This window comes from Tachyglossus aculeatus, chromosome X3 (genome assembly GCF_015852505.1).
Source record: "Tachyglossus aculeatus isolate mTacAcu1 chromosome X3, mTacAcu1.pri, whole genome shotgun sequence".
Classification (NCBI taxonomy): Eukaryota; Metazoa; Chordata; class Mammalia; order Monotremata; family Tachyglossidae; genus Tachyglossus; species Tachyglossus aculeatus.
Window position 1 is genome coordinate 2,714,293 of NC_052099.1, and position 24,486 is coordinate 2,738,778.

The 24,486-nt window shown below is 48.5% G+C and overlaps 1 protein-coding gene across 1 annotated transcript in view; it reads left to right on the forward strand.

Annotated features, from left to right (window-relative positions):
- Positions 1-8,113, forward strand: part of LYRM4 (LYR motif containing 4) — a 115,174-nt gene extending 107,061 nt beyond the window's left edge. Inside the window, exon 3 of the mRNA XM_038770345.1 lies at positions 7,680-8,113. Within this exon, the coding sequence (XP_038626273.1) occupies positions 7,680-7,748 (69 nt within the window). The 3' untranslated portion in view covers positions 7,749-8,113. The remainder of the gene's footprint in view (positions 1-7,679) is intronic.
- Positions 8,114-24,486: the final 16,373 nt, after the last annotated feature.

The following is a 24,486-nucleotide window of genomic DNA, read 5'->3' on the forward strand; positions in this document are numbered from 1 at the left end:
CTGAGTGAATCACCAGCCCAGAGCTCTAGCAGAAACACGGTGTCAGGATGGATGGATGGTCAAGAAGAGATTCCGGCAAAAGTCTCTTATAATAATAATAATAATAATGGCATTTATTAAGCGCTTACTATGTGCAGAGCACTGTTCTAAGCGCTGGGGAATTTACAGGGTGATCAGGTTGTCCCACGTGGGGCTCACAGTCTTCATCCCCATTTTACAGATGAGGGAACTGAGGCCCAGAGAAGTTAAGTGACTTGCCCAAAGTCACACACCTGACAAGTGGTGGAGCCGGGATTTGAACCCATGACCTCTGACTCCAAAGCCCGGGCTTTTTCCACTGAGCCACGCTGCTTCTCTTCAGCTCAGCTTGGCCTTTGACCAGCCATGAATATTATAGTTGGCCTGTGTTGCGGCTGCACTTTTCTAATCCATCAGTGGTATCTCTTGAGCACTTATGAGATGCCAGTACAACCGAGTCGCTAGACACGTTCCCTGCCCTTAAGGAGCTTACAGTCGAGACTGAAGTAGCCTCTCACAGTACCCAGGCGTGGTCAGCGTGGACGTAATAGCAGTACACGGAATCAAATGTTCCCATTAAAAGTAACTCACTCACCGTAGCGGTATATCACCAGGCAAAAGCGATTCATCGGGCTTTGCCTTCCATTATCAGTCGGGAAAAGGAAAACGAGACGGGATGTTAGCATTCGCGTTCAGAGCACCCACCCTGAGAGACGGAGGGATTCTGGACTTGGAAGCCATCAACACGACTGGGGAGGAACAGCCGGTAGTAGCCATCCGTCTGTCACTCAAGATATGAGTCATTAGTCGCCTTGTGCCCAGTCATTCAGGGCTGCCATACATTTCTTGTACTTCCCCAGCGCTTAGTACAGTGCTCTGCACACAGTAAGCGCTCAATAAATACGACTGAATGAATGAAAGAATTTCTTCACGGCTGTTGACAAAAATGGTGGCCCATAACCCTTCCCCTCGCCACCTCCCCCCCAGAAAGTGTGTGCTTTGGCAGTCCAGAGCATGTCAAATTTCAATCATCCATTCCTCATTCGCCTTCATAGAGCCCTTACTGTGTGCTTACTAACTTGGGGAGTTACTTCCCCTCAGAGGCTTCTGTCTGATTTTCAGTCTCCCCCGCAGTGTCTGAATCCTCTTAGTTTGAGTCTTCATTAAAAAAGAAATCCACACCCATAAATCACTTAAAACGGTGGGATTATTATAACCCTACCTATCGCGTTAATGCAGAATTGATCAATTTCAGTGACTTCCTAGTGCTGAAATTCACCCTGTAAGTGTTAGTTATTATCCGTGCCGGTTATCTGTTGTGACGGCTGCATATTAGGAAATGATGGGCCTTCTTTTGTTGTCATTCTTTCATTGTCCTCCACCATAGTCTTTCATCAGATTGGAGCTGTACCAGATGACTCAATTGTAATATTTATTGAGCACCTGCTGCGTGCAGAGCATTGTACTAAGCACCTGGGAAAATGCACCAAAAGCAAAGGACCAGATATCAGCCCTCACGGTGCTTACAGCATAAGGGAGCGACAAACACAAAATCATTTAGGGTGAAAAAGAGAAAGATGAAGCGCTGGAGTCGGTAAATTGATTTGTTCAAAAGTGAGTGGGTGTGAATACCAAAGTCCTGAGGTAGCTAGTAGCTGGATGAATGTGCCTTGGGAAAAAGAACATTTATCAGGGACTATCTCCCGGAGGAGGTGGGATTTCAGGAGAGATGGGGGAGAGCTGTGGTCCGGCTGATCTGACGTTGGAGGGATTCCCAGGCAGAAAGAGAAGGTGCGCAACGGGTCAGGGGCAGAAATCCCAAACAAAGCGCAATAGGAAGGTAAGACTGGGAGGAATGAAGAGCGTGAGCTGGGGCGTAGTGGGAGAAGGGAGCTGATGAGAGGCAGAAAGCCGTGGGTATGTCTCCGAGTCAGTGTTAGGAGTTTCTGTTTGATTTGGAGAGTGCTAGATAGCCATTGGGGGGTTCTGAGAAGTAGCAGAGAGATGTGCGGAGAATGACTTTTGAAAAATAATTTAGGTGGCAAAGTGAAACATCAGTCGACGGCTCGAGGAGGAGGCTGCTGCAGTAGTTTAGCACGCAGTAAATGCTCGATAAATACGACTGATTACTTGAAAATGCGTCCCAGCAGCAGGCCGACGAGGCCTGTTGCCTGGATGGGATTTCCTCCAAAGATATTTCCCTCTCCGAAAGGCGCCGTGCCTCTGCCAGCTTTGCTGTGGGTCTCGCCGGTCATCCGGGGAAGTCGAGTGACAGAGGGCCGGGGGCCTAGGAAGCCGACTCCGAAAGCCAGGAGGTCCCGGACGCCCGGGAAGCTTCGATCCTCCTGCCTCCCGGTGACCCCGGCCGGGCGGACGCGTGTGCGGACGGGGGTCTCTCCCGTTCTCGGCTGCTCCTGCACAGGTGGTCCGTGGTGGCCCCCTCTATGTTGGCAACTTGTAGAGGAGCGGCGTGGCTCAGTGGAAAGAGCCCGGGCTTTGGAGTCAGAAGTCATGGGTTCGAATCCTGGCTCTGCCACGTGTCTGCTGTGTGACCTTGGGTAAGTCACTTCTCAGAGCCTCAGTTACCTCATCTGTAAAATGGGGATGACGACAGCCCCACGTGGGACAACCTGATCACCTTGTATTCCCCCCAGCGCATAGAACAGTGCTTTGCACATAGTAAGTGCTTAACAAATGCCATCGTTATCATTATTGTACTTCCCAAGCGCTTAGTACAGTGCTCTACACACAGTAAGCTCTCAATAAATACGACTGACTGACTGACTGAATGAATGAATGAATAAAAGAGCCCCAAACTCCTGGAAAGAAACCGATTCCACATTCAGCGCTTAGAACAGTTCTTTGCACATATTTAAGTGCTTAATAAATGCCATTATTATTATTATTATTATTATTATTATTATTATTATTATTTCGGCAAGGACGAGTCTGACCATAGGCCCACTAACTGAAACCATTGTGGATACTGAGGTCACCTTCGCCTCGCTTTGTCACATCAAATAACTCACTTTCTGGGGCTGTAAGAAGGGAAGGACTCCTTGAGGGCTAAGATGCTTTGACCAGATGCCAGCAGTATCTCTCTTCTATAAAGAATGACCCTCTCGGGCAACTCTAACTCGTTGGAGGAAAATCCATTTGCAGTTTGGAATTTCGTGTTTATTTGCCTGAGAAAAGTAAAAGAGGCCCGGAGCCTGAGGAGTGGGCTGGAATGGAAGGAGAACTCCCAGGGGTAGAGGGAGACGACTCGGCGGATATCAGTAGCGGGATACTGTACATATTCGATTTATTTTATTTTGTTAATACGTTTTGTTTTGTTCTCTGTCTCCCCCTTCTAGACTGGGAGCCCACTGGTGGGTAGGGACCGTCTCTAGATGTTGCCAAGCTGGACTTCCCAAGCGCTTAGTACAGTGCTCTGCGCACAGTAAGCGCTCAATAAATACGATTGAATGATAGCCGGATGGGCCAGACGTTTTGGCTTCCTAGAGTGGTACCACCTTGAAAGAGGCAAGGGAATTCATAGCCACCCTTGATGATAATACAGATTGTGGTTTTTCTTAAGCGCCTACTATGTGCCGGGCACTGTACTAAACACCTGTCTCCATGTTTTGTTTTGTTGTCTGTCTCCCCCTTCTAGACTGTGAGCCCGCTGTTGGGTAGGGACCGTCTCCGGATGTTGCCGACTTGTACTTCCCCAGCGCTCAGCACAGTGCTCTGCACACAGTAAGCGCTCAATAAATACGATTGAATGACTGAATGAATACAAGCAAATGGGGTTGGTCAGGCACAGTCCCAGGCCCACGTGGGGCTCACACTCTCAATCCCCATTGTACAGACGAGGTAACTGAGGCCCGGAGAAGTGAAGGGACTTGCCCACGGTCACGCAGCAAACACGTGGCGGGGCGGGATTAGAACCCGTGACCTTCTGCCTCCATCCCGGGCGCTGCTTCAAAGAAAGCACGTGGACAAAGGCTGTTGCCTTCATTTAATTGTTTCCAACACGGGAATGAGAAGATCGTTCCATTTGGCATCAGTGTAAAACTCAAGTGAGCTGGAAATTTTGAAACCTTCAGGACTTGAGGGCTCCAGAGAACGGCAGCAGCACTCGGGAAGCTAATTCCATCCCCTCTCCAAGCCCCATACGTCTGAGGCGGGAAGCCTTTCCAAGCTTTTCCAAGCCTTTCCTTGGGAGGCGGGGCGGAGAGGACACCAAATATAGCAGCCTTGTTCTATTTTACCTCCCCGCCGTCGTCATATTTAGTGAAACTTTTAGGTGGGGCTGATCTGTCCCCCTGGCATTTGTGACTAGCTGTGCCATGGGGGCCTTCTCCGTGCCAGGCCAGTTCATTCATTCATTCGGTCGTATTTATTGAGCGCTTACTGCGTGCAGAGCACTGGACTGAGCGCTTGGGAAGTCCAAGTTGGCAACATAGGGAGACGGTCCCTAGCCGACAGCGGGCTCACAGGCGAGAAGGGGGAGGCATATTTGCCAAGCACCGCTCTAAACGCTGGGGTAGCTACAAGGGAAATCAGGTTGGTCCATGTGGGGCTCACGGTCTTCATCCCCATTTTACAGATGGGGGAACTGCGGCCCGGAGAAGTGAAGCGGCTCGGCTGAAGTCACACAGCCGATCAGTGGACTGTGAACTCCGTGTTGGGTTCCCCAACTTACAGCTTACGGGGGCGGTCCGGGAGCACGATGGATGGGAAAGGAGCGTGGCCTAGTGGAGAGAGCAAAGTGGAGTCAGGGGACCTGAGTTCCAATCCTGGTTCCACCACTTGCCTTTCCGTCACCTCCAAAAGCAGAAGCTCAGTTCGTTCAGCGGAAAGCTGTATCGATTAGTCAGTGGTATTTATTGAGTGCTTACTGTGTGCAGAGCACTGTACTAAGCCCCTTCCTTCCTCTCCCCCTCGTCCCCCTCTCCGTCCCCCCCACCTTACCTCCTTCCCTTCCCCACAGCACCTGTATATATGTATATATGTTTGTACATATTTATTACTCTATTTATTTATTTTACTTGTACATATCTATTCTATTTTATTTTGTTAGTATGTTTGGTTTTGTTCTCTGTCTCCCCCTTTTAGACTGAGAGCCCACTGTTGGGTAGGGACTGTCTCTATATGTTGCCAATTTGTACTTCCCAAGCGCTTAGTACAGTGCTCTGCACATAGTAAGCGCTCAATAAATATGATTGATGATGATGATGAGTGCTGTATGCCCCTGTGGGAAGACTGTTTAGAACGGCGAATCCAAATGTCAAAGCTGAATACCTTGGAGCGCAGAGCACACCACCAAAACAGTTCCATCCTCACATTTCTACACTGGTCACAGGAACGGAAGGTGAGCCCAAGTTACTTAGACCTTTAAGGATACTTAAATCCCACTTGCCAGCTGGGATTCATATTAACCGCCCTGGGCCTCGGTTTCCTCCTCTCAGTCGGATCCCCCGAGGGGCTCACAGCCTAAGCAGGAGGAAGAACGGGCTTGGTCGCCCCATCTTACAGATGAGGAAACTGAGAAGTGAAGGGATCTGCTTAAGATCAAACAGCAGACCAGTGGCAGGGCAGGGATTAGAACCCAGATCCTTGGCCTCCCGGGCCTGTGCTCTTTCCGCTAAGCCGTAAGAGTTGGCGGGTGGGGGTGTACACAGAGGCAAGGGGTGGAACGGGAAACCTCTCTGACCGTCAGTTACGGATGAGTAACACGGTTACATTTATGACTATACAGTTCTGGGTGATTTAGGTAATAATTAGAGTATCCCACTTTTGTTCCAGAACCAATCCGTCATTTATCGCGTTTTCCTGGGAGAAAATGGGTTCTGACTGCCGCATTTTGACCAGATGCAGTTTTCAGGAACTAATTGGGTCATGAGTCCAGAGACTATCCGTAATGAATATACATCTGTGTCTGCTTTGAATGCAAATTTACCTAAGCTTTTTGATGGGCGCTGGGCCCGGGGCGGGGGGGAAATACATATTTTACTTCTGTATGGCCCTCTTGTGCTCCGCACCCAAGAAAGTTCTGGCTAATGATGTTGATTACAGAGTGAAAGTAATCAACATCATTAGCCAGAACTTTCTTGGGTGCGGAGCACAAGAGGGCCAAAAACATAGTGAAAGTTTTTGGAAGAGTTTCTCCCTCTCAAGAGTCCCGTAGTTGTACAGGCCATCTTGCCGTCAGGAGCATCATCTTCAAACCCGAGGGCAACTAACTCGGCTGCTTTTTATTGAATTGCCATGGGGCACTAAGTTTGTGTCTTTTTGTGGCTTTTCACATATTAATTTGTGTTATGAGAAAGTAAATGAATGGAGGCAGGGGTGTGAGAGAGAGAGAGAGTAGCACATAGCATAGCCTAGTGGAAAGAGAATGGATTTAGGACATAGAGGACCGCAGTTCTCATCCCGGAATGAAATAATTAGTCAATGGTATCTATTAAGCACTTACCGCATGCAAAGCACTGTACTAAGTGCTTGGGAGAGAGTTCACTACAATAGCGTTGATAGGCACAGTTCCTTCCCTCAAGGAGTTTACAGTCTGGTTGGGGGAGAGATAATTAAAATCAGTTCTAGATGGGGGAAGCATCCGAGTGTAGAGATAAGTACTGTCGGGCTGGGGGGGGTAAGGTGAGTATCAGTCTTTTAGACTGTGAGCCCACTGTTGGGTAGGGACTGTCTCTATGTGATGCCAATTTGTACTTCCCAAGCGCTTAGTACAGTGCTCTGCACATAGTAAGCGCTCAATAAATACGATTGATTGATTGATTGATTGATCAAAATGTTTAAGGGGCACAATCCCAAGTACGTATGTGATGGAGAGGGGAGGGCAAATAGGGTGGGGAAATGAGGGGCTAGAAAGGGCCTCTTGATTTTCGGAGGACTCGGAGAATGGGGAGAGCGGTTGTTTTGTTGGCCGAGAAGGGGAGGGACGGCCAGACCAGAGGGAGGATGTGGGCAAGGGGCAAGGCCAGATAGGTGAGCTCGAGGTACAGAGAGTAGGTTGGCATTATGGAACTAAGCCGCCCCTTTTCCTCCGCCCCCTTTGATCTACCCCACCACCCTGCCCCACAGCACTTGTGTATATATGTACATATTTATAATTGCAATTCGATTTATTTTTATTAAAGATGTGTGTATGTCTATAATTCCGTTTATTTCTAACGATGCTACTTTTGCCCGTTTACTCGTTTTGCTGTCTCTTCTCCCCCCCACCCCCCAGACTGTGAGCCCATTACGGGCAGGGATTGTCTCTATTTGTTGCTGAATTGTACTTCCCAGGTGCTTAGTACAGGGCTCTGCACACAGTAAGCGCTCAATAAGTACTGTCGAATGAACGAGTGAATGAGAAGCAAAGTGTGCGGGCTGGGCTGTAGTATGAGATGAGTGAAGTAAGGGAGGAGGAGGAGAGCTCACTGAGTGTCTTAACACCAAAAATAAGAAGTTTCTGGTATGGAGGTAGATAGGCAACCACTGGAGGTTCCTGAGGAGTGGGGAGTTGTGGACTGAACGGTTTTTCCCGAAAAAGACGCGGGCAGCAGAGAAGTGCGGACTGGAGTGGGGAGAGGACAGAGATCCCCCCAAGTTCCTCAGGGCCCCACTGCTCTCGACCCAGCCTTCCTGACAAGAGTTTTCAATTTTGTTTTCAGGTCCACATCGGTCAACTATATTCAACCGACAAGCTTGTCGTCGAGAATCGAGAGAGACCTTCCACCTAAGCCGAGCCCGGTGATCCCGCAGTGGCAGCAGCCACGCCACGGACCAGCATCGCCCGTCGGCGCCCAGAAATGTTCCCAGCGTGGACCACGCGTGGCCTGCGACGCAGCATCGTATACTAGTTAGAACTCTCATTCGTGAGAAGCTGATTATCCGCGAAACCCGCTTCCATCGTTTTGCAAGCCAAGGGGTACAGAGTGACCGTCTCGTGGCTCACGGGCTAGGCTACGGAGCTAGAGTTCTGTGGAAATAATGCTACGCGTTATTTTTCCATCTCGTTTGTGATTTTTTTGCCTCTGGTAAAGAATATTTTCAGGCTTTTGTTTCTTGGTCTCGTTTGGCAATAAACGAAGAAAAAAGTACGATACACCTGTCCTCTTTGGTTTTCCACCCGAAATGAGCGTTCAAAAGCATTATTTCGTCTGCACGTTATTGGTCTGCATCTCGGGGTGAAATGCATTCGGCTCTTGATGCTTTCCGGTTTTTGGAAAACAACTGCATAGACCTGGCAAAGGAGAAAGGAGTGATGAGGCAGGGCTGCACATTTCCCCCCCCCTCCCGGCATTCCTGCAACCAATCAATCGATGGTATTTATTGAGCACTTACTGTGTGCACAGCACTGTACTAAGCGCTTGGTAAAATACAACAATCGATACACGTGACCTCTGTCCACGGGGAGCTTACAGCGTGAGGGGGAAGCAGGCATTTAGATTAGGGGTAGGGAAAGTGGGTGGGATATTTAACCTCATAACTACGTGGGCTGAGGTGACTTTCGAAGTGCTTAAGGCGGACCCCGCCAACTTCACAGAGGGGAGGGAGGATAGGAGAAATGAAGGGCTTCGCCTGGGAAGGCCACTTGGACGAGATGAGATTTTTAGGAAGGTTTGGTCCCGAGTTGTCATAGAAATAGTACTCAGCAGACACCTCCTGTGAGCAAAGCACACAGTCGAGTGTCGGGGGAAAAACATACGGTCGAGAATGAGACGGTCCCTGAGCCACCGGCGACGCAAAAACTGCAGGATGGAGGCTTGCCCCTGCTGATACTGGGGACCCCTGCCCACGCACGGGCTGAAGTTCCAGGGAAGTGGAAACTGGGCAGAACTGGGGGGTAGGAGGAGGCCCAGCCTCAGAAACTCCTGCCCATCGACTTTAAGGTTTTCAGTCAGCTCTCTCTCCCCTCTATTTATCCACTCACTTTTCCCCAGCTCCCATCCTTTATTCCTTTAAAGTTAACCTACTCACTGTGCCTCATTCTCACGACTCCCCTTTAACCCAAGCCCTTCTCCCTGACTGGAATCCACTCCCCCTTCACGTCTGCCAGATGTTTGTTCTTCTCCCAAATCACATCTGCTCCATCCAGCTGGCCTCTCTGACGCTTTCCCTTCTACCTCCTCAGCACATCTGTACGTAGCTTATATTCACTATTACGTATTAACTCAAATGATTTGAGTGTGCTGCCCCTGCTAGGCTCTATCCTCTCACGTGCTCATTAAATGCTACTGATGGGGAAGAGCGGAGGCAAAGACATATTTCCTCATCTTACTGTTAGGAAAAGTCGCCTGTTGAGGCTAGGGCTTCTCCATTTTGAAGTGGGTGGGATATTTAGCTTCACTGAGGACTGTGCTTCCTCATCTCTAAAACTCCCCAAATGTGCCCAATACTAGCAAGCCTGTCCAGAGGGGGAAAAAAAGGTGTCCACTTAATAATAATAATAAGGAAAGCCCCTGCTTAGCATACAATTTTCTTCATCCTACAAGGTCACATTGAAAGACCTGAAACCAAAAACATCTTTAGGAAGCAGTGCGGCCTAGTAGAGACAGCGTGGGCCCGGGCGTCAGGGATCTGGGGTCTAATCCCAGCTTCACCACTTTCCCGCTCTGTGATCTTGGGCAAGTGAATTGACTTCTCGGTGCCTCAGTTGTCATCTAAAAAATGGGGAATAAATGCCCCAGCGCCTGGAACGGAGTAAGTGCTTAAAATCCACAAATATTATTATTAATAGATGGGGAATGGTCCCGATAATTGTCTTAAATCTTCACTTTGCTAACATAGGCTTTTCAGTGGCTATTTCTGAATGCAAATTTTTCTTCAATTGATGAAATTGATATTTCTTGAGCACCTGCTGTGGGTAGAATACCGTATACTAAGTAATTGGGAGAACACAATAGTCAGTACACCCCAACGCCACCCTTCCGTGTCTAGCCAGTGGATGCTTGACATTTTAATTTTGGAAAAATCTGGGGGGAGGTCTGGTGAAAACACCTTACTAGTGAACACTGTCCAGGTGAACCAACTCACCAAAAACCTGCGTCATTGTCATGACTCAGGGAACTAGCATGAGAAGTAGTGTGGCCTAGTGGAAAGACCACAGGCTTGGAAGTCAGAGGGCCTGGGTTCTAATCCTGACTCAAGTGACTTGCCCGAGCTCACCCAGCATGAAAGTGGAAGAGCGGGGATTAGAACCCAGGTCCTCTGACTCCCGGGCCTGTGCTCCTTCCAGCAGGCCAGGCTGTTTGTGTGCTCCTGGTAACGTGCTCGCCTACTCGGCGCTTCCACAGGAACACCACCGGCTGGGATGAGACAGCAGGTGGTGTTCCACAAACGACCAGCACTGGAGTCAATTGTTTTGCACGGGTCCCAGCGTGGCCTAGTTCTAATCCCGGCTCTACCGCTTGTCTGTTATAATAATAATAATGGCATTTATTAAGCGCTTACTATGTGCAAAGCACTGTTCTAAGCGCTGGGGAGGTAACAAGGTGATCAGGTTGTCCCATGTGGGGCTCACAGTCTTAATCCCCATTTTACAGATGAGGGAACTGAGGCACAGAGAAGTCACACAGCAAAATGGTGGAGCCACGATTTGAACCCCATGATCTCTGACCCCAGAGCCCAGGCTCTTTCCTCTGAGCCACGCTGCTGTTAGGTGACTTTAGGCAAGTCACTTAAATTTGGCCTCAGTTACCTCATCTGTAAAATGGGGATTAAGACTGAGTCCTTTACAGACAGGCCCAATCTGATGATCTCGTATCTACCTCAGTGTTTAGTACAGCGCCTGGCACATAGTAAGAACTTAAACACCGTTAAAAAAAAGACAAAAAGTCAGGACCGAGACTTATCCAACATTCTCAATGGAAGGCCTCCTTGCTGGCCTCTCTGCCTTCTGTCTCTCCCCACTCCGATCCATACTCCATTCTGCCGCCCTGACTTTTTTTTCCTTCAAAATTGTTCAGGCCGTGTTTCCCCGCTTCTCAAGAAACTCCAGTGGTTGCCCATTCACTTCCGCATCAGACAACAACTCCGTACCCTCGGCTTTAAGGCACCCGATCACCTCGCCCCCTCCTACCTCACCTCCCTACTCTCCTACTACATCCCAGCCCGCAAACTTGGCTCCTCTGATACTAAGCTTCTCACTACGCCTCGGTCTCGTCTATCTCGCCGCCGACCTCTCGCCCTCATCTTGCCTCCGGCCTGGGACGCCCTCCCTCCTCAGATCAGGCAGATAATTGCTCTCCCTCACTTCAAAGCCTCACTGAAGGCACGTCTCCTCCAAGAAGCCTTCCCTGATTCGGCCACCTCTCTTCTCCCCCTCTCTTCTGCATTGCCCTGCCTTGTTCCCTTCCTTCACCCTCCCTCCCATCCCCACTGCACATCTGTATATACCTGTAATTTATTTGTGTATATTAACGTCTCCCCCCTCTAGACTGTGAGCTCATTATGGGCAGAGAATGTGTCTGTTTCTTAAGTTGCACATTGTACAGTGCTTTGCACGCACTAAGCGCTCAATAAATACGACAATGAATGAATGAGGCCGTCATCCTCACCCTTCCTACAGGGAGCAATTTCTGATTTTATGCTCGAAGGATCATCGTCATCATCATCAATCGTATTTATTGAGCGCTTACTATGTGCAGAGCACTGTACAAATGGCTTGGGAAGTACAAATTGGCAACACATCGAAGGATGTGACATATCCAGAATACTTCATTCTTTGATATGGGTGAGAACAATCAGCTCTGCTATTCCCATGTACCAGAGAAGTGCACTGAGTGAAATACCTATATAATTGTAAAAAGTATGAGGTTTCTCTATAATATTGGCTCCTCTCGAAAATAAGTTACTAGCAAAAGCTAGTGATCATCCTTCAATACATAAGATTGAATCGTCTCTCAAAAGCATTCATTCATTCAGTCGTATTTAGTGAGCGCTGATGGACATCAATCAATCAATCAATCGTATTTATTGAGCGCTTACTGTGTGCAGAGCACTGTACTAAGCGCTTGGGAAGTACAAGTTGGCAACATATGGAGACGGTCCCTACCCAACAGTGGGCTTACAGTCTAGAAGACTGTAAAAGCATGTTAGGTCACTACCACAGTCTGGCACTTGTTTCAAGGGAAAACACGCAGCAAGGCATCCGTGAAACACCTGCATAACATACACTTGTGCAAGTGTCAAGAAGGGAAAGATTTTCAAGCCATCGACCTCTCGGGGACAAAATGAGTGTTAAAACCACGTTTCGCCTCCCTCGATACTGAATTTAAACAAATATCAAAATTGCCTTTGCCAGAAAACTGTAAGGCATATGAAAAATTCAACTCAACCAAATGAACCATAACGGGAGTTTTATCCCTTGAATTTATTTCTTTTCTCATTAGACACCAGATGATGCGCTTTAAAATTATGTAAGCCTGCTAGTATTATACATTTCAAAATACAATATTTGGCTTCACTTTCCGAACACAGATCTCTTCCAGATCTGAGATTCCCACGGAAACCGGAATTGTGTTTTTCAGTGGGGCCAGCCTTCCGAGTACATCGAAGACAGAACAGAGAGAACGGCGGGGGCTTCCACGGTCCGGACACCCATCCAGCCAAGCTAGCCTTTATCGACTCCATAGAAATAAAGCTTTAATTTTATACATATATATATATTAGTACAGTGCTCTGCACGCCGTAAGCGCTCAGTAAATACGACTGAATGAATTTAAAAGCTGAAGCCTTAAAGTGCTGAACAAGCTTACCGCAAAGTTGGTTCTCATCAGACGGGATCTGGAGATCGACCGACTATGCAGGTTGAAGGAGAGAGAAGACTCAAATCCTCCACTCCTCCGGAATCCACCCCTTCGTCTCCAGCTAAATTGTTGCCACACTGGTCCGGGCACTTGTTCTACCCCATCTGGACTACTCACAGACTCCGTGTCTCCAGTCCAAACTTCCCTTTGTAGCCCAGATCATTTTCCCGAAGCACCATCCCGTGGGCATTTCCCCACTCCCGATGGAAGCCCGTTCCTCTCTGCATCAAGCAGAAATTCCTGACTGATGCTAAGACCTTCTCTGATGGGTCTCTCATCTCTTCCCACCTTCTCTCTCCCTCTTCTGCTACTTCACCACTTCCATGTCACCTAAGAACTTGGGGGCTCATTCCCCCCGTGGCCCTTTGTGCACGTTTTTCCACTCCTACCCGTAAATCACTCGATCAGTGGTATTTACTGAGCACTTACTGTGTGCAGAGCACTGGGAAATTGGTAGACGAGATCCCTGCCCACAGGGAGTTTGGGGGTCTGCACAGTTGGGGAGAGGGAGGGCAGACATTAGAATAGATTAGGGGTGGGGAAAGCATAAAATAATTTATTTTAGTGCTCTAGATTATAAGTAAGGGCAGGGATCGGGTCTACTAATTCTATTGTACTATTCTAGGTACTTAGCACAAAACGTCTCAATAAATACCACCGATTGATTGAAGCCTGGTGCGTAATAGATGCATTGTACTTAAACTTTTAAGATGTAGAAAGCTTAAGCATAGGTCTCTAGTGATTAAAACATTTCCAATCAATCATTTGTGTCACTGGGCAATTTTCTGCAAGTTACAAACTTGAAGATTGAACAGTCTTTTACAGTGATTACTTATTTCCTGTCATTAGTGTACATTAGGGATACCGCTACATCCAACATGGAATCCTCTTCCCACAGATGTCTTGGAAGGAGGTGAAACCACAAATCCTCAAGAGGCAACTGAAAGAAAAAAAGAAACAAACATTTAAAAATATTACTCTCCTCCTGAATCTCTCATTCTGGTCAGCATTAGTGAAACATTCTCTCAGGGCCCACCTAATTGTGTAAAAGCCAAGACTGTGTATAATAATAATAATAATGGTACTTGTTAAGCGCTTACTATGTGCAAAGCACTGTTCTAAGCGCTGGGGGGATACAAGGTGATCAGCTTGTCCCACTTGGGGCCCACAGTCTTAATCCCCATTTTACAGATGAGGGAACTGAGGCAGAGAGAAGTTAGGTGACTTGCCCAAAGTCACACAGCTGACAATTGGCGGAGCGGGATTGGAACCCATGACCTCTGACTCCAAAGCCCGTGTTCTTCCCACTGAGCCACGCTGCTTCTATTTTTAAAAAATAAGAAGATCAATGAACGGTATTTATTGGCCCTTTCTTTGTTCAGGGCACTGTACTAAGCACGTGGGAAAGTGCATTACAATAGAGTTAACAGACGCGAGCCACAGCCTAGCGGGTAGAGCACGGGCCTAAGAGTCGGGAGGACATGGGTTCGAATTCCGCTCCGCCACCTGTCTGCTGTGGGACCTTGAGCAAGTCACTTCACTTCTCTGGACCTCACTGACCTCATCTGTAAAATGAGGATTAAAACTGTGGGCCCCACGTGATCTGCTTGCATCTACAGCGTGGCTCAGTGGAAAGAGCCCGGGCTTTGGAGTCAGAGGTCATGGGTTCAAATCCCGGCTCCGCCACTTGTCAGCTTTGGGCAAGGCACTTCACTTCTCTGGGCCTCAGTTCCCTCATCTGTAAAATGGGGATTAAGACTGTGATCCCCACGTGGGACAACCTGATCACCTTGTATCCCCCCAGCGCTTAGAACAGCACTCAGCACATAGTAAGCGCTTAGCAAATACCATCATTATTATCTACCCCAGCAATTAGTGCACACTGCCTGTCACATAGTAACCACTTAAATACCACTATTATTATTATTATTGTTGTTGTTGTTATTAAAGAGTCCAGGCCTGGGTGTCAGGGGGCCTGGGTTCTAATCCTGGCTCTGCTGCTCGTCTGCTGCATGACCTTGAACAAGTCACTTAACTTTTCTGGGCCTCAGTCACCTCATCAATAAAATGGGGCTTAAATCCTACACTCTCCGATCTAGATAGTGAGCCCCAGGTGGGACAGAGACTGTTCCCAACCTGACAAGCCTGTACTTACCCCAGCACTTAGAACAGTGCTTGGCGCATAGCAGGCTCTTAAAAAAAGGCTTTAGAGTCTAGAAGGGGAGGCAGTCATTAAAACAAATTACAATCAATCAATCGTATTTATTGAGCGCTTACTGTGTGCAGAGCCCTGTACTAAGCGCTTGATAGGAGACTGGTGGCATGAAACGATATGTGCCTTAGTGCTGAGGGTGGGATGAACAGCGAGTGAGAGTTAGCACACCCTACACTCTTGTAACGCCATTCAATCAATGGTATTTACTGAGCGCTTACTACGTGCAGAACGCTGTACTGAGTGCTTGGTAGAGGACAACTCTACTGATGGAAGCTGGAAATCCAGGGTCTAAACAGCCCAGTTCCCGTCCGTGCCCGACCCAGCCTGCTACCGGCGATCGAAAGAGCGGAACTGAGCACCTGAGCGACGAGACGGGCGAGACCGAGGCCCAGGGAGGAGGTGAGCACGAGAGGGATGAAGCGTGCGGGCTGGGTTGTAGAAGGAGAGAAGGGACGGGGCGAGGTGATGGAGAGCCTTGAAGCTGAAGGTGAGGAGTTATTGTTTGATACGGAGGTGGATGGGCAACCACTGGAGATTTTGGGGGAGCCGGGGGTCCGTTTTTGTAGAAAAATGATCCGGGCGGCAGAGTGAAGTATGGACTGGAGCGGGGAGAGACAGGAGGCAGATGCCATAATCCAGGCGGGTTAGGATGAGTGATTCTGTTCACGTGGCAGCAGTTCGGACGGAGAGGAAAGGGCGGATTTTAGCGATGTTGTCAAGGTGGGGCCGGAAGGATTGAGCGATGGATTTAAAACGGGCGTTGAGTGACGGAGAGGAGTCGAGGATAACGCCAAGGTTACGGGCTTGTGAGACAAGAGGGAGGGTGGTGCCATCTACGGTGATGGGAAAGTCGGGGGGGGGGACGGGGTGTGGGTGGGAAGATGAGGAGCTCCGTTTCGGACAGGTTAAATTTGGGGTGACAGCAGGACATCCAAGTAGAGAGGAGGCAGGAGGAGATGCGAGACTGGAGAGAGGGAGAGGGATCCAGGACCGCTTTGGATTTGCACTACAGTGCTTCCCCGGCGAAGTTGCTCTCCTCTCCAAGTGGTTTCAGCTCAACCGTTGAAGGATCAGGCTGAGCAGCCCTGACGGTATTAATGACACAGGTAAACGCTGTCAGCAGGAGAAATCTCTCTCATCAGGTTTTTTTCAAATGACTTGTTCCAGAATGATTTGTCTTTAACCGGTGAAAGGAAGCCAACATTCTCTCTAGTCACATAAAGGCCTCACACCGCTTATTTAAAATGCACTCGGGAGTTATTTCAGCCGGTATTCTTCACTAGTTCTCTCAACTTCCACTCAGCCGAAATGTCATTCAGTTAGTCCTCGCCAAAACAGGCTGTTCTCACGGCCGAGGTCAAATAACTAAACTTTACAAAATAGAGGAGAAACACTACGAAAGAAAGAAAGATGGCTTTAACCCTCTGGCTTGCCTAAACGCATACCGGTCCAATGAGCCGCCACTTCTACAACCCTATTAACCCAAGATTAAAGGGCAATTACAGAGAAGCGGCTTGGCCTAGGGGAAAGAGCCCAGGCCTGGGCGTCAGAGGAACTGGGTTCTAATCCTGCCGTATGACCTTGGGGAAGTCGCTTAACTTCCCTGTACCTCAGTTGCCTCATCTTTATAAAATGGGGATTAAGACCGTGGGACAGGGACTGTGTCAAACCCGATCATCTGTCTCTACTCTGCGTAGAGAAGCAGCGTGGCTCCGGGGAAAGAGCACGGGCTTTGGAGTCAGAGGTCATGGGTTCAAATCCCGGCTCCGCCAACTGTCAGCTGGGTGACTTCGGGCAAGTCACTTGACTTCCCTGTGCCTCAGTTACCTCATCTATAAAATGGGGATGAAGACCGTGAGCCCCCCGTGGGACAACCTGATCACCTTGTAACCTCCCCAGCGCTTAGAACAGTGCTTTGCACATAGTAAGCGCTTAATAAATGCCATCATCGATATTATTATCGCCCCAGCACTTAGTAGAGTGCCTGGAACTTAGAAAGCGCTTAAATACCGTAAAAAAAAAAATACTGAGACCCTTTCAAATGCACCGTGCAAACCAAGGGTTTGGCTCTGGCCCGTCCCCCCCGCCCTACCTCCTTCCCCTCCCCACAGCACCTGTACATATGTTTGTACAGATTTATTACTCTATTTATTTTACTTGTACATATTTCCTATTCTATTTATTTTCTTTTGTTAATATGTTTGGTTTTGTTGCCTGTCCCCCCCTTCTAGACTGTGAGCCCGCTGTTGGGTAGGGACCGGCTCTATATGTCGCCAACCTGGACTTCCCAAGCGCTTAGTCCAGCGCCCTGCACACAGTAAGCGCTCAATAAATACGGCTGAAGGAATGACTGAGGAAAATTATGTGGCAACCCATTTTTATTACCGAATGAGGGCTGAGCTGATTGTCAGAGCAGGAATGTAAAAGTAACTCCACTTACTCTCCTGCAAAGTTTCCCAAATGTTTTCCAGAACCTCTTAGCTTTCTGTCCGCCGTCGGCAGTTGTCTTCGTTGCCGGGGGCCTGACCAAATGCTTTGCTAAAACCCATTTATTGAGGGGGCTAAAGGGGAGATTGGATGGCTTTTGTCCTCTCCCTTTGGCCTGTAAAACAGAAACCTGTCTGCCAGGAGGCCAGCCACTGGCTAGAGCCTAGAATCCTCACCCACCTCCTCGCCTGGACACCATTAGTCAAATCAGCCCCCAACCCAGCACTTAGAACAGTGCTTTGCGCCTAGTAAACGCTTAATAAATGCCATTAAAAAACAAAAAAAAAAAACGGAACCCAAGTCCAGAGCTGCAGGGAAGGGAAAGGCGAGCTGAGAACCGCTGGGCTAGCCGCTTCTCCCTCCCAGTACTCTCCTGGAACCCAAGTGGCCGACCAGACAACCCATCCTCGTCAGTGGCATTTACTGAGCGCCCGCTGTGTGCGGCGTATGAAGTGCTTACTACTGCTACTAATAATGCCATTTGTTAAGCGCTTACTATGTGCAGAGCCCTGTTCTAAGCGCTGGGGGGGATACAAGGTGATCAAGTTGTCCCACGTGGGGCTCACAGTCTTAATCCCCATTTTACAGATGAGGGAACTGAGGCTCTGAGAAGTTAAGTGACTTGCCCCAGGTCACACAGCGGACATGTGGCGGAGTTGGGACTCGAACCCATGACCTCTGACTCCAAAGCCCGTGCTCTTTCCAATGAGCCACACTGCTTGCTTAGTGAAGCACAGAGTGGGCAGACATGCTCCCTGCCATCAATGATGCTTATTTAAATCCTTGCCCAGCCGTCTGAGCGGAATAAAAACACGTGTAGCGCCTATCAATGATGCTTATTTAAATCCTAAATAAAAACATGTGTGGCGCCTATCAATCCTGACTGTGACCTTGGGGAAAAGAGCGCAGGAAGGCAGGAGACCCAGGCTCTAGCTCAGCTTTGCCACTTTCCTTTTGTGTGACCTTGGGCTAGTCATCAATCGTATTTATTGAGCGCTTACTGTGTGCAGAGCACTGTACTAAGCGCTTAACTTCATTAAGTCTTTTAAGTCATTAACTTCTCTGTAAAATGGGGAGGCAATACCTGGTCTCCCCTCCCCCTCAGACTGTGAGCCCTGTACGGGCCAGGGAGTGGATCCAATCTGATTATCCGCTATCTATTCCTGAACTTAATACAGTGCTTGCCACAGAGGAAGCCCTTAAATACCACAGTCATTGTCACCAACCACATCCAAGAAGCTTTGTTTTCATTTAGGGTTTCTTCAATTGGGCAGAAAGCTTGATATTTGCCCACCACGATGAAATTCATAGTTTTGAAACCCATCCTTTCCTTCAGAGAGGAACCAATCGATGGAATTTCTTCAGCGTTTGCTATGGCCGGAGCGCTGCACTAAGTGCTCGGTGCCCAAGGTACCTCACCGAGTCAGGGCACGTTACCACCTGGGTCAAGGGGAACCTGGAGAGGGATACGATGGCTCTGGAGTGAAGTTGAGGGGGACACTACGTTACACTGCGGGTCACGCACCAAATGACGATGATGTTTCAGAGAGCTGCAGAGGGGGTCGGGGGAAGGCGGGTGGGTCACAAATATCTCCTTGCCTCGGGCGACCAAATGTCTCAAGCTGGCCCTGTTCTGAGAATTATTATTTACTCAAATGCAAATCTCAAATCAACATACAACACAGGCAACGTGAATTAACACCAGCACTGAGCGTGTCGTTTAACTGGGTCTGAAATTGGGGGCATTTTTAGAATAAAATGACAGTTCAGGTATTGATATGCGATTACACGAGTAAGAAGAGCTCAAACACTTGTGAATTTGGGAAAACCGCGACTCACGAAGCAGCGTGGGCAAGAGGAAAGAGCAAAGGCTTGGGAGTCGGAGGTCCTGGGTTCTCGTCCCGGCTCTGCCACTGGCCTGCTGTGTGACCCGGGGCAAGCCACTTAACTTCTCTGTGCTTCACTTTTTGCTCAACCGTAGAATGGGGATTCAGTACCTGTTCTCCCTCCCTCTTAGACTAGAGCCCACTGTGGGGCAAGGACTGTGTCCAACACGATTATCACGAATCCACCCCAGTGTCTAGTACGGTGATTGGCACGCAGTAAGCGCTGAAATATCACATTATGAAAGGCTTCACAACATCGCTAAAATACATCCTTTCCTCTCCAGCCAAACAACTACCACGTTAACCCAGGCACTTCTCCTATCCCACTTTGATTACTGTATCAGTCTCCTTGCTGACCTCCCCGCCTCCTGTCTCTCCCCACTCCAGACCATACTTCCCTCTGCTGCCTGGACCATTTTTCTGCAAAGGCGTTCAGTCCCTATTTCCCAACTCGAGAATCTCCAGAGGTTGTCCATCCACCTCCACATCAAAAAAACTCCTTTCCGCCGGCTTTAAAGCAATCCCCCGTCCCCTCCTACCTCACCTTGATGCTCTCCTGCTACAAGCCAGCCCACACACTTCACTCTCGTAACGCCAACCTCCTCACCGTGCCTCCATCTCGCCTATGTTGCCGCGGACCTCTCGCCCACGTCCCGCCTCCGGCCTGGAGCTCTTCATATCTGACAGACAACTGCTCTCTTCACCTCAAAGCCTTACAGCCTCTCCCCCTTTTAGACTGTGAGCCCACTGTTGGGTAGGGACTGTCTCTATATGTTGCCAACTTGTACTTCCCAAGCGCTTAGTACAGTGCTCTGCACACAGTAAGCGCTCAATAAATACGATTGATTGATTACAGAAGGCCCATCTTCTCCAAGAGGCCTTCCCGGACTAAGCCCTTATTTCTCCTTTTCCCACTCCCTTCTGCGTCACCCAGCCCCGCAGCACTTCTATACATAGCCATAATTTATTTCTGTTCAACGTCTCCCCGCCAGACTATAAGCTTGTGATGCGCAGGGAATGTGTCTGGTATATTGTTGTCTAACTTGGCCAAGCGCTTAGTACAGTGCCCTGCACACAGTACGCACTCAGTAACTATGATTGCTTAGTTTACATGGGAAATCCCTGACTAATGGTCGTTCTGCTTCTCATTAGACATGCCATTTCCCACACCTGGGATTTCATCCATCCCGCGAACACTCCCCTTCTCTTCCTCACAACTCTTCGAGTCCCCCAACTCTTGCAGGATTACCTCACCTTCACCCTGGTCGTGCCATCTGCTTCAACTTCCTCGGGACGTCACGTGTATTTATATACATTTGGGTGTGAAGGTACCAATTTGTGTCAACTTGCAAATATTTCTGTATTTTCCTTTCATGCTTAAATATTTTGCACATGTCTACGTTTCGTCCCATTCTTCCAGTAAATTCCTTAAGGGCAGGGAGCATATCCGTTTTATCTTCCGTAATTCCCCACAGCGCTCTGCACTAAATAAGCAATCCATACAATCACTGTGGATGACGCTGAACGAAACACCTTTAAATCCAAGTCCGTGAGCGGGGGCCAAATTTTAGCAGTCTGGAGAGATTTGGCTCGGGATTGAATTATAAATCCATAAGAAGGCACATTGGCGGGGAAGTAAGCTGGTCGATCCAGATAGAAGTTCTTCAGATTGTCCCCATGGATCCAAAAGTATTTAGATTTTTTCCCTCTCTAGTCCTGTCCTATCTAATATCAGGAGATCTATTTCCATCTGAGAATTCAACGAGCAAATCAATTCCCTGGTTGGGTCCTACCATCACATCCAAAAAACATATTTCATCCACAGTATCATTTGAGACATTGGAGTGATGGAAAATCGATGCTTTTATCTGTGAAAGATCTTAGGGTTAGGGTGCTTACCTTAGAAAAGCAGCGTGGCTTAGTGGAAAGAGCCCGGGCTTGGGAGTCAGAGGTCGCGGGTTCTAATCCCGGCTCTGCCGCTTGTCAGCTGTGGGACTTGGGGCAAGTCACTTCACTTCTCTGGGCCTCAGTTACCTCATCTGTAAAATGGGGATGAAGACTGTGAGCCCCCCGTGGGACAACCTGCGACCTTGTTATCTACCCCAGCGCTTAGAACAGTGCTTGGCACATTGTAAGTGCTTAATACCATCATTATTATTATTATTATTATTATTATTATTATTATTTTTACCCCATTCACTTTAACAACAACCAGAACTCCTGCGGGAATCAAAGGAGCCCTGGAGACTTGGGTCGGATGTCTTGGGTGTCCGAATTTTTTCTTCCCCGTGGTGCAGTCTTCATCTCCTGCTGCCTTAGGAACACCAGGCTGATACTTGCTTAGAATAAAGTGTAATCCGGCTTATTACTTCCCTCCCTGCAACACTACCAATTTGATGGTTCCTTTGTTTTCTTTCATTATAAGTTCATTATAAGAAGATACTAGAATCAAAGGTTTTCCTGAGTTAGGAATATAGCCTTCTGTTTTCTACATAAGACGAATATGGCTTCCAAAACTAGAACACGGGCACTGGGAAAAGTCTGACATAATTTCCTCTCTTAGAGTCAAGCTGCTAGTTTACATATTTTTGTAATATTTCAAAAAAGGATTAATGCAAAAAAAAGGGGGTACGTCTTTCTGTAAAATTAATGAGGGCAATATTTAACTATCACTGTGAAAAATGTTTAGTCGGGTGTCTACAGAAATCCCTTGGGAGTTATTCTGATTCTGGCAGAGGCAAGAATATATTAGCTATAAAAACATGACAAAATGTGAACATCACAATTGGAATTTTTAGGCGAGTGGGTTACGGAAAAGTGATAACTGGAAAGCATTACTGAACTGCAGAAAAGGTGGAATTTTCTTTAAATCCAGCACAGATTTCTTTTGGTTTCTGGAAAAACAAGCACATCTCTAGATTCCCCGCCAGAGCCGCTCCATAGGTTTGGATCGTCTGTTTGAAGCCCACATTTAAAAACAAACACACGCCCGTCCCAAGCCCCCACTGCTGTTTAGTGACATTTTGTTTTGAAACATTTCGACGCTCTCCAGATGCAGAACGATCGACCAACCGTCTCCGATCTGGGTTGCTTGGGGCTTCTGGCCGCTGACCCGGATAAATACCCGCGTGTTGGGAGGGTGCAGAAGGAGCGGGTGTTTCAAGCCTAAGTAGCAACACCTGAGGAAATAGGAAAGGAGGAAGGCAAGAGAGGGCTAACGCGTAGGTCATTTGGAGAAGGAGCAGAGGAAAGGGGAAGGCTGAGGCGGAAAAAGAAAAGAGAGAGAGAGAGGGAGCAGCGTGGCCTTAGCGGAAAGCACATGAGCCGGGAAGTTGGAGGACCCGGGTGGGAATACTCGTTCTAAGCTCCGCGGAGGATACAAGGTGATCCGCTGCGAGAGAGGGGAGAGGAGCGAGGAGAGGATCCGGGGCGGGCCGGCCAGGGCGCTTGTTGCCAGCTTGTACTTCCCAAGCGCTTAGTCCAGTGCTCTGCACACAGTAAATACGACTGAGTGGAAGTGGCGGGGCCGGGATTAGAACCCGTGACCTCTCTCCTCTCTCCTCCCTCAGCCGCACGGGCCCCCCTCGGAAGGGGGGAAAGAAAGAACTTACCCAAGGTCACCCAGCTGCCAAGCGGCGGAGACGGGATTCGAACCCACGGCCTCTGACTCCCAAGCCCGCGCTCGGCCACGCTGCTCTTCTAATTCCGGCTCTGCCACGTCTCTGCCGGGTGGCCTCGGGTGAGTCACTTTACTCCCCCGGGCCTCAGTTACCTCATCTGTAAAACGGGGATTGAGACGGTTAGCACGACATGGGACAGGGACCGCTGGGCCCAACCCGATTTGCTTGTATCCACCCCAGTGCGTGGCGCATAATAATAATAATAATAATAATAATGGTATTTGTTAAGCACTTACCATGTGCCAAGCACTGTAAGCACTTCACAAATACTGTAATTAATTAATAAATTAATTTGTTTTCCTCCTGCCTTCCTTCCCCGATCAGCTGGCCTAGCCTCCCCTGACCTTTGCGTTGGTTCCCACTAACCAGGGTGACATTTCTCGACGGCATTTCCCGCACGTGGCTGGCACGGCCGCCGGGGTTATTAGCCAAGTCAATTTCTCCATCTTTTTCTTGCCCTTCCATCACTCTTCAACCTTCTATTTTGACGTTTCCTTTCCTTCTTTTCCCCAGTTTCCCCCACGGTACCCATCCTTGCAGGTAGCAAGTACAGTGCTCTCCACTAATTCGGTTGCATCGTACTCACCCAAGCGCTTAGTACAGTTCGCTGAATGTACTGAGCGCTCAGTAAATGCCACGGATTGATCCGGTATTGCTCTGCTTTGCACACAGTAAGTGCTCAATAAATACGATTGATTGATATTATTATTATTATCATTATTACTATATTTGTAAACGCTTACTGTGTGTCAAGCACTTTTCCAAGCATAGATACAAGTTAGGATGGACAAGGTCCCTGTCTCACGTGGGGCTCTCACTCTAATAATAATAATAACAGTGATACTTCCCGAGTACTGCGTGCCTGCACTGTGCTAGACGCTGGGGTAGATACAAGATAATGGACACTGTCCTTGTCTCGCATGGGGCTCACAAAGTAGAAGGGAGTTGGTTTAGATCCCCATTTTATAGATAAGGAAACTGAGGCACAGAGAAATTGAATAATAATAATAATGGCACCTGTTAAGCGCTTACTATGTGCAAAGCACTGTGCTAAGCGCCGGGGTGGGGGTGGGGATACAAGGTGATCAGGTTGTCCCACGTGGGGCTCACAGTCTTAATCCCCATTTTACAGATGAGGGAACTGAGGCTCAGAGAAGTTAAGTGACTTGCCCAAGGTCACACAGCAGACAAGTGGCAGAGTCGGGATTATTATTATTATTATTATTTTTCCCAAAAGCATAGTGAAAGCGTATGTTGTGGATTGACTGATTTCTTCAGCATCCTTATTTTTCTTTTTCCTCCTTCCCTTTCTCTTTCTCTCTCCCTCACACACACACACACGCACACACAATCAGTGTGGAGGAGCAGTGTAGCCCAGTGGAAAGAGCATGGGCTTGGGA